The sequence below is a fragment of the Portunus trituberculatus genome, chromosome 26 (assembly GCF_017591435.1).
Source record: "Portunus trituberculatus isolate SZX2019 chromosome 26, ASM1759143v1, whole genome shotgun sequence".
Classification (NCBI taxonomy): Eukaryota; Metazoa; Arthropoda; class Malacostraca; order Decapoda; family Portunidae; genus Portunus; species Portunus trituberculatus.
In genome coordinates this window covers 3,310,779-3,321,207 of record NC_059280.1, presented here as the reverse complement: position 1 = coordinate 3,321,207, position 10,429 = coordinate 3,310,779, and the positions used below count along the sequence as shown (strand labels likewise).

General features: G+C 42.7%; 2 protein-coding genes across 9 annotated transcripts in view; both read right to left on the bottom strand.

The window, feature by feature from the left end:
* Positions 1–765, bottom strand: part of LOC123509336 (putative leucine-rich repeat-containing protein DDB_G0290503) — an 8,194-nt gene extending 7,429 nt beyond the window's left edge. For 4 of the 5 annotated variants that reach the window (XM_045263568.1, XM_045263566.1, XM_045263569.1 and 1 more), the window contains exon 1: positions 1–579. This exon is cut by the window's left edge. In XM_045263568.1, the coding sequence (XP_045119503.1) occupies positions 1–578 (578 nt within the window). In that variant the 5' untranslated portion in view covers position 579. The other variant, XM_045263565.1, reaches the window with a different exon arrangement.
* A 338-nt stretch (positions 766–1,103) lies between these two features.
* LOC123509335 (protein ANTAGONIST OF LIKE HETEROCHROMATIN PROTEIN 1-like) overlaps positions 1,104–10,429 on the bottom strand; it is a 31,606-nt gene continuing 22,280 nt past the window's right edge. For 3 of the 4 annotated variants that reach the window (XR_006676179.1, XR_006676181.1, XR_006676180.1), the window contains exon 5: positions 1,120–1,163. The gene's annotated coding sequence lies outside the window, so the exon portion shown is untranslated. Of the gene's footprint in view, positions 1,164–10,429 lie in introns of all 4 variants that reach the window. The other variant, XM_045263564.1, reaches the window with a different exon arrangement.

Genomic DNA, 10,429 nt, shown 5'->3' with positions numbered 1-10,429 from the left:
GCTGGTTCAATGTTCTCTTCAGCTGGTTCAATTTTCCCTCCAGCTGGTTCAACGTTCCCTCCAGCTGGTTCCATTTTCCCTCCAGCTGGTTCCATTTTCCCTGCAGCTGGTTCAACTTTCCCTCCAGCTGGTTCAACTTTCCCTCCAGCTGGTTCAATGTTCTCTTCAGCTGGTTCCATTTTCTCTCCAGCTGGTTCAACTTTCTCTCCAGCTGGTTCCATTTTCCCTCCAGCTGGTTCCATTTTCTCTCCAGCTGGTTCAACTTTCTCTCCAGCTGGTTCCATTTTCCCTCCAGCTGGTTCAACTTTCTCTCCAGCTGGTTCCATTTTCCCTCCAGCTGGTTCAACATTCTCTCCAGCTGGTTCAACTTCCTCTCCAGCTGGTTCAACATTCTCTCCAGCTGGTTCAACTTCCTCTCCAGCTGGTTCAACTTCCTCTCCAGCTGGTTCAACTTTCCCTCCAGCTGGTTCCATTTTCCCTCCAGCTGGTTCAACTTTCTCTCCAGCTGGTTCCATTTTACCTCCAGCTGGTTCAACTTCCTCTCCAGCTGGTTCAACTTTCCCTCCAGCTGGTTCCATTTTCCCTCCAGCTGGTTCCATTTTCCTCCAGCTGGTTCCATTTTCCCTCCAGCTGGTTCCATTTTCTCTCCAGCTGGTTCCATTTTCTCTCCAGTTCTTCCTTTTGTTGTTTTTTTTCGTCCATCTTTTCTCTCCGTCTTTTCTCTTCCTCCTCCTCTCCTCCTCCTCCTCCTCCTCCTCCTCCTCCTCCTCTTCCTTCCTTTATTCCTTCAATCTTCTCTCCTCTTATTGATTTTCCTCCAGCTCTTCTTCCTCCTCTTACTTCTTCTTCTTCTTCTTCTTCTTGTTTATTTTCGTTTTTCTTCTTCTTCTTCTTCTTCTTCTCATCATTATTAACTTTCTTCACCTTCTTCTTTCTTCCTTCCTCCTCTCTCTTCCTCCTCTTCTTCCTATTCTCCTCTTCCCTCTTCATCATCTCTTCTTCTTCTTCTTCTTCATCATCATCATCATCATCATCATCATCATCATCGTCGTCGTCATCATCGTCGTCGTCTTTGTATTTCCATTCTTGTCTTCCTCTTCCTCCTCCTCCTCTTCCTCTTCCTCCTTCCTCTAATGCGTGTAGTTCTTCAATTTTATCATTTCCTGCAGAGAGAGAGAGAGAGAGAGAGAGAGAGAGAGAGAGAGAGAGAGAGAGAGAGAGAGAGAGAACATTTGATTATTAATTTCAAAGCTCACACAAGTAAATATATTAAAAAAAACTCATTAATTTGGCCTATTTTATTTTTCATATCAATAAACAATTTTGATGTACATTGGGCATTTCTCATTTATTTTTGGACATTTCCCATATTACTGGCCATTTCTCAGCGATCATTGGGCATTTTTTTTTTTTCGGCATTTTTATTTTCCATCACGGTTTCCCTCAAGAGTGTGGGAGGGAAAGCATGAAGGGGACAGTGTACAGTTTGATGAATCATGAACGAAAATGGATGGAATTTAATGAAACTTAATCAAAATGTCAAAGCTACCATACACATGAGCCATATCTAATTCTAAGAAATTTTGATTATTAATATGTTGTTGTTGTTGTTGTTTTTAAATAGCATCTACTGTATTAGTTTTGGTCATCCAGTGTGTATTTTCAAGCATCATTTTAAAGAGGACTTCCATGTCTATCAAACAAACTCATCAAAGTTGATAAAAAAAATGTTTTGTCTTTTTTTTTCGATATACAAATTGTAAAAATATGAAAAAAATGAAAAGAATCTTTCAATTTAATTTCATGTAAACCGTATTTTTTTTTTATATATAATTGATTAATCGTACAGAAATCCTCTACACACCATGACTACTCTGCATACAAAAACTAACACAATAAAAATGAGTTAGAAATAATAGAGGCATCAATAGGCATCAAAACTACATTCTTGAGAAAACGCCTCTCAAAGTTTGGCTAGGATTCACTCCTACAACAATCCATTTCTCAATCAATTTTACTTAATATATTTTATAGGTCTTTTTTTTTTTTTTTTTTTTTTAACCATGTGGACTTTTCACGGGAATTTATGAGCTAAAGGGGATACTTTTTGTGGTACCTCCTATTTCAAAGCCCACCCGCTAGGAAACCGTTGCCCTGAGTGAGGAAGCCCAACCTACACTCGGACCGTGGACAAGATTCGAACCCGTGCGCTTGGAGACCCCTCGGACCCCAAAGCACGCATGGTCCACTGTACCACGGCGGCCTCTATTTTTAATGTAGTTTCCCCCCAAAAAAAAGAAACCGATTTTTTCTGTGACGGCAATTGAAAAATGGGAAATGTTGCCATATCATACAATAAGCTTTATGCAAATCAATCTTAGGAGGTTCAGGCTCTTCCACACGACCCATGAGGTGCTTCATACCCACAACATGCCTAAACTATCGCGTACAACACTAAACACACGTGCGACCATGTCCAGGATTGCTTCTTTCTACAATCCACTCAAACCAAACGACAGGAGACAGGAGAGAAGTGAGTCTCCTTCCACCACCACCACCACCACCACCACCACCACCAGCTGTTGGTTGCTTCCTCGTCCAGTTGCAGCAATAGTTTGTTGGGTAGTGTTGAATGTGAGTTGTGGTGCATTGAGGAAGAGGCTAGTGGTTAATACACTACCTGTTCTAACACCAACAACTCATCACAGTGGAATGACAAGCAGCAGTTCTCTCATTACTCCACTGTGATGAGTTGTTGGTGTTAGAACAGGTAGTGTATTAACCACTAGCCTCTTCCTCAATGCACCACAACTCACATTCAACATTACCCAACAAACTATTGCTGCAACTGGACGAGGAAGCAACCAACAGCTGCTGGTGGTGGTGGTGGTCGTTGGTGGTGGTGGAAGGAGACTCGATTCTCTCCTCACTCTGTCGTTTGCTTTGAGTGGATTGTAGATAGAAGCAATCCTGGACATGGTCGCACGTGTGTTTAGTCTTATATGCGATAATTTAGGCATTTTGTAGGTAAACAACACGAGAAACACAATGTGATCACAAGTGTCACATGCGTGTACCTCCCTCACGGATCACGTTCAAGCCAGCGTCCCTCAGACAAGCCCAAGGTATCGTACACCAACCAGAATAACTTTGGGTTTCGATACAGCAAGACACAAAACGAAAATCTTCACTACATGATATGGCAACACTCCCAGTCAGCTGATCCATTTAAATTCCCCGCTGGGCATTTAAATGTTCGCAAAATCAAAATGAACACGTGTCTGGCAACGGCAATGCATCTAGATACCCTATAATGGCGAAAACTCAAATTGACTTTCCTGACGATTTTTTGTGTCTGAAGTCTATGCTATCCCATTAAGAGAGCATTGCGTCAACTAAAGGGTGTCGAAAGGAGATTCAGGACGTGCTTTGGTCTAATGTCACAGTTAAATGTTGAATCTCTTGACATCATCTACAGTTATTTTCATTTTCTCAATCCTTCACCACTATTCTGTCCACCTCCCTGATGCAAGAGTTAACCAGTACTCTCAATCCTTCACCACTATTCTGTCCACCTCCCTGATGCAAGAGTTAACCAGTACTCTCAATCCTTCACCACTATTCTGTCCACCTCCCTGATGCAAGAGTTAACCAGTACTCTCAATCCTTCACCACTATTCTGTCCACCTCCCTGATGCAAGAGTTAACCAGTACTCTCAATCCTTCACCACTATTCTGTCCACCTCCCTGATGCAAGAGTTAACCAGTACTCTCAATCCTTCACCACTATTCTGTCCACCTCCCTGATGCAAGAGTACTCTCAATCCTTCACCACTATTCTGTCCACCTCCCTGATGCAAGAGTTAACCAGTACTCTCAATCCTTCACCACTATTCTGTCCACCTCCGTCTCTCCCTAGGACTGTTTTCCCAGGCCACAGAGATGACTAGCGGTGTTTTCAAGAGTGCTTCTCCATCTTAAAAACTCGTTTCAAACTTAAATAAAGGCTTTTGAAATCGTGAAGGTGAAGCGCATAAGTGTTTGAGAATACCAGCTGAAAATTATGTCTGTGGGAGAGAGACAGAGAGAAGGAAGGGATATGAGAAGACCATTTACTTACACATTCAATATCTCAATACTTTCGTGGTGATACGTGCGTGGGAGATGAATGGGTGTACTAACTATCTACGGACCAGTATGGATATATGGGAAAGCTTAACCCCTTCAGAACTAACAATGTTTCCATCAGCTGCCTTTAATGGATACTTGTCTGTTGTTTGATCTCTGTGCTTGAGCGAATGCATTAGTGGTGAGTGTTGGCTTGCCTTTCTTCTTGTATTGACTGCCTCTAAGCACACACAGGGCTAAGCTTTCCTGGATCATGCACGTGCAGGTTTCAAGAGTGAGAGTCAAGCGAGAGGGAACACACTGCGTGATTAGCTCTCCCTAGGTGAAGGCGGACCAAACACTGCAACACTGACGGCTGAAGCAGAAACAGGCAAGGAGTGTAGGAGTGAAGGGAGGGAAGGAGGGAAGGAGGGGAGCCGGTGGTCCACTGTTGGCATTAGTGGAGGCTCAAGGGAGAAAGAGCCGCCTGAAGCACGCCAAAAAACAACAACAACAAAAAACAAAAACAACAACAACAAAAAAGTGTTGTTTTGCTTCATTTCGCATCAAAGTGTTACATTTTCATAAACTAAAACAAAGGAACAAATGAACAACAAATCTACAAAGAAACTAATCAAGAAGACTTCTCGCCTCTTGAGGTGCCTCAAGAGGCTCAAGAGGCTGTTCTGTTGGTGGTGGGGCGGTGCCCGGCAGCGGGGTCAAGAGGAGTAGTCCCTGCCGGTGAGGTGCAGGCACTCCTCACAGAGCGAGTCTCCCCAGGGCTCGTCAGCAGGCACCATCGAGGCACGGGCGCCATGCACCGTCACTGCTATACCTACTCTGCCCCCAAAGCCACAGCGCGTCCCACGCACCCGCAAGGAGACGCGCCGAGGCACCCAGGCACAGGCGCCCTGCACCGCCAACACTGCTGCGCCCCCTCAGCCTCCCTCATATGCCCCCATCACCAAGGCACAGGCGCCCCGCCGCACCACCACTGGGGCAAGCAGTGAGGCGGCACAGTGTTAGGCGGGATAGGGAGGGTCAGTGACTGGTCACTGACTCACTGACTCACTGACTCACTGACCCTCCCTTATCCCTCCCAACACTGGCCTGCCCATGACGTGACGCCTTCTGTCTGGCGGCCCCGGCACCGTCACGTGCACCCTCACCGTGCTCTCACATCAGGAGTGACGCTCTTTGTCAGACCCCCCACACGGCGGCGGCCAGACACCTTGCAATAGCGTGGGCAGCGCTGTGGCTGAGGGGCAGGGGGGCGGAGACAGCAGTAGTGGTGCGGCGGGGCGCCTGTGCCTTGGTGATGGGGGCATATGAGGGAGGCTGAGGGGGCGCAGCAATGTTGGCGGTGCAGGACGCCTGTGCCTGGGTGCCTCGGCTCGTCTCCGTGCGGGTGCGTGGGACGCGCTGTGGCTTTGGGGGCAGAGTGAGGATAGCAGTGAAGGTGCAGTGCAGGGCGCCCGTGCCTCGATGGTGCCTGCTGACGAGCCCTTCACACCACAACACCCTCACACCACACCACTGATGCTTGCCTCACTACGCACACCTTTCATTTGACCAAGACGCCCCGGACGGTCGCGCAGGCAGAACACTGGCCTGTACCGCCGTCTGGGCCGTCGTGGTAAAAAAAATGGTGTAGCGTGACCCCACCATAACAATCACAACAACAACAACAACAACAACAACAACAACAACAACAACAACAACAACAACAACAACAACAACAACAACAACAATCATAATAATATCAATAATAATAATGATAATAATAATAATAATAATAATAATAATAATAATAATAATAATAATAATAATAATAATAATAATGTGTGTGTGTAATTCACCTCGGTCGTCTGCTGGTCACCCAGCCAGTCTTCCCCATTACGGAGCGAGCTCAGAGCTCATAGACCGATCTTCGGGTAGGACTAAGACCACAAAACACTCCACACACCGGGACAGCGAGGCCACACCCCCTACAGTTACATCCCGTACCTATTTACTGCTAGGTGAACACACCTACACATTAAAGGGGCTATCACACTGGCCTATGATACGCGGAACGCGGAACGCGGTTCCTGGTATTATGATACCAGAGGAACGCTAGCACACACAAGCTGCCTGTGTTCTTGCTATCATAGGCAAACGGCCCACCAACCAAGATCAAAACCAATGTAACCTTGGCTGAGGGGCGAGTGACTTGGAATGCAAGGGAGCATGAATCAGCGATTGACTACATGCTGGTGAATGGAAGAATGCGTGAGATTGTGTCACACACGTGGATAGATGAGGATGGTATGGTGGATATTGTGTCTGACCACAATCTGCTGGTCATGGAGTGCCGGATGCAGAGTGAGAATGAAGTGAAAGTGGCAGGTAAGGAAAGGAGGTGGAGACAGAGAGATGTAGGGTGGGAGAACTTTCAGGTAGATCTGAGTGAGAGAAGGTGGGATGATGATGATGTAAGGGTACATGATGTGGAGCACCTGAATGAGAGACTGGTTGAGAATGTGCGGAGTGGTGCCGAGAATGAGATAGGGTATGTGAGAGTAGGTAGGAGAAAGAGAGTATGCAAACCATGGTGGAACACTGAAATCAGAGAGGCCAGGAAGGAGCGAAAGAGAATGAGTAGACAGTGTAGATGGTTGAGAAAAAAGAGACATGAAAGCGATGAGGCAGAGAATGAGTACCTGAATGCATGGGAAGAATATGTGAAACAACAGAGACTCACAAGGCGAATGATAATGGAAGCTAAAGTGAAGTGTGAAAGAAGTGTGATTGAATCTTTAAGAGAGAAAGGCATGGAAGGTGGCCGTGAATGGTACAAGTTCATGAGAGGTGAGAATATGTCAGAGAATGTTGGTGTTGAGAGTCTCAAAGTGAATGGGGAAGTTATAACAGAGAAGAATGAGATCAGGGAGGCAATTAGACAGTTCTGGGAAGAGGTGGGTGGTGTAGGTGAAGTGTTTGGTGTGAGAGAAGGATGTGTAACTCTGGAGATGAAGAATGCAGATGAACTGAATGATGATGGACTGCAAGCTGCTAGTTATGAACACCTAAGGAAATATTCTTTGTTTTTTCTTTTAAACTGAAAGTAGGTAACACTAGTAATATCTTTTATATTAGGAGGCAAGGAATTCCATAGCTGTGCACCAAAGTAAAATATGCTGTGCTTGAATAACTGTGTGCGGAATTGCGGGCACTCCAAATTCAAGTTCCCACCTCTTGTTGCATACGGTGAATTTACACATTTAAATAGGTTATTATTTGGATATCTTTTAATGAATTTGCAGATGGAGAAAAGGACAAAACACTTATGAATATCGAAGAAATTCAATAGTTTATGATTAGAAAAAAACTGTGAATGTTGAGTCGAATTTACCCATAAAAAAATATACATCACTAAATTTTGTTTTGAATGATCTTTAATCTATTTATGAAAGACGGCCAAGTGCAGGCCCAGACTGAGACACAATAAATAAAATAAGGATAGCAGAGTGTATAGCAAATACTCAGTAGGGCTTCAGTTGTGAGTTGCTTCCGTATCTTGTACAATATCCCACACATCCTAGACAGTTTCATGCAGACATTATTAATATAAATATTCCAATTAAGGTGATCATCAATAAATACACCTAAACATTGTATTTGAGTGACACATTGCAGAGCTTGCTTTAAAGCGTACACAGAAATTCTCACCAACTTTCTGGCATGTCTGTTGGGTCACACTGGATGTGTATGCCTCCACATTTTGCTTTAATTCAGTGAGTGTTGATGGTTTGTTGGCACACACTTCAGCCTTGGCAGCTCCCAGAACCAAAAATCAGGAGGACTGAGGTCAGGGACATGCCAGAAAGTTGGTGAGAATTTGTGTACGCCTTAAAGCATGCTTCAACCCACGCGGCACTCATATCGAAAACATGAACTTCAGGAAGTTCACTAAGACAAGGGATAAATTGCCATCAAGTTTGCTTTTGATAGCACTACAGTTTGTTCTTTTGTCATTATTAGTTCTTGAATAAATGGAGATCAAAATCCTGGCACTTTTTCTGAAGCACCGTGTATTATGAGTAAATTGCAAAACTGCGGACTCAGTAGAGCGACTGGCGCGAAAACCATGTTGGCAATCAGTTAAGATGTTGTTGGTCTCCAGATAGTCTTTTAACCGAATAGATATAATTTTCTCAAATATCTTGCTAAAGACTGGAAGTATAGATATGGGACGATAATTATTAATATCACTCCTGTCTTCTCTTTTATGTATTGGGATTACTTTTACGCTTTTCAGTTTACTGGGAAAAATACCGGTTTTTAGTGTGAGGTTTATAGCATGGGTTAGCAGTGTTGATATCAAAGTGGATGTGTGACTTAATAATTTCTGTGGAATGTCATCATAGCCAGGAGTATTTGTTGTGATGAAGCGTAGATGATTACATATCTCGAGATTGTTTGTTGGAGGTAAATACTTTGAAAATAAGAGAGGGTTGTTTACGTCCTGGAGGTAATCCTTGTTAGGTGTGTTTTCAGATGTAGTACTGGCTAGGAAATGATCACTGAACTTGTTAGTAATATCTCAACAAAAAGGATTCAATGCGTTGTTTGACGTGTGAGAATTTTGACCAAGTATAGAATAAATCTCCAGTGACATTCAGGATCTCCTTGATTTATATTTATCCATGAACAAATTATTCCCAGCAGTTCTTAACCCCTTCAATACTGGGACACCTTTTTACCATGAGTTTTGGGTGTGATTAGACCATTTTATTGACACTAGCAAGGTTCTATGGAGGTCAGAATGTTAATAGTCTTGAATCTTCACTATTTGAATCCCACATGAGACTCCAAAGCTGTTTAAAATCGCCTAATAGTAACTTGAATATATATGAAGACGTATCATGGTACTGCAGGGGTTAATGTTGATGTTAATTTATTTCGATATTTTCTCTACGTTTCACCGTACGTTAATGGCCACTTACGCGCCAGTCGCTCTAACCTGCCTCTTTCCTTAATGGTGTTTCTCAGGGCCATAAGGACATAAGGACTACATTCATTATTGGTATTAAATCTAATTCTTCTATCTGGAAGGTGTTTCTGAAATAAATAGTCGAATTTATTAAAAAAAAGAATATGACATGCCAGGGCTGTCAGATTCCATCCAGGACGTCACTCCAACTAACTTCTGAAAGATCGTTACTGAAGTTTTGTGATGGTGATTGTGTCAAGATACGCCTCGTGATATACAGTATGTTGGTTCAAGTTTGATAGAGTGATGGCTTGTGAATTGAGAAATGATTGGAAAGCGATCAGTTAAATCAGTCTGCAATGTGTAATTATTGATGTTATTTTCAGATTTTGTAACCTAAATATGATCAAATAATGTGGCAGAGGTGTCAGTTATTGTAGTTGCTTTGGTAATCAGAGGGAAAAATGAATATAAACACATAACATTAACAAAATCAAGAACATGAGCATCTATGTTAATTTCACCAAAAACATAAATCCATTCCTACTTATAATTGTTAGCAGTAGAAAAGTATCATTTAGTCAATTTAGAAAGCTTTGGACACTACCACTGGGGACCTAGTATATACACACATGAATAAACACTTTTCATTTGCTATAACACTTTCAACACCTAAACATTCCATTCAGTAAATGAGAAATCGGAAAATAAGATAGAATTATAGTCTTTTGGATATATAAACAGCTATACCACCGCCATCACGATTTCTATATTTGTTAAACATTTTCAGATAAGATCATTATCAAGACGGGTTACTGTAAATCCTAAAACTTTAAGGAATATTGGTCAAATGAGGTCAGTAAAGGATTGCAAGTTTGTAGGAATGAAACCAATATTCCTATCAAACTTCAAGGAATATTGGTCAAATGAGGTCAGTAAAGGATTGCAAGTTTGTAGGAATGAAACCAATATTCCTATCAAACTTTACGGAATATTGGTCAAATGAGGTCAGTAAAGGATTGCAGGTTTGTAGGAATGAAACCAATATTCCTATCAAACTTCAAGGAATATTGGTCAAATGAGGTCAGTAAAGGATTGCAAGTTTGTAGGAATGAAACCAATATTCCTATCAAACTTCAAGGAATATTGGTCAAATGAGGTCAGTAAAGGATTGCAAGTTTGTAGGAATGAAACCAATATTCCTATCAAACTTCAAGGAATATTGGTCAAATGAGGTCAGTAAAGGATTGCAAGTTTGTAGGAATGAAACCAATATTCCTATCAAACACAGTAGTGGTAGTTACGTTATCAGTGCTAATAACGAGAAAAAGAATCAGGAAATATGCA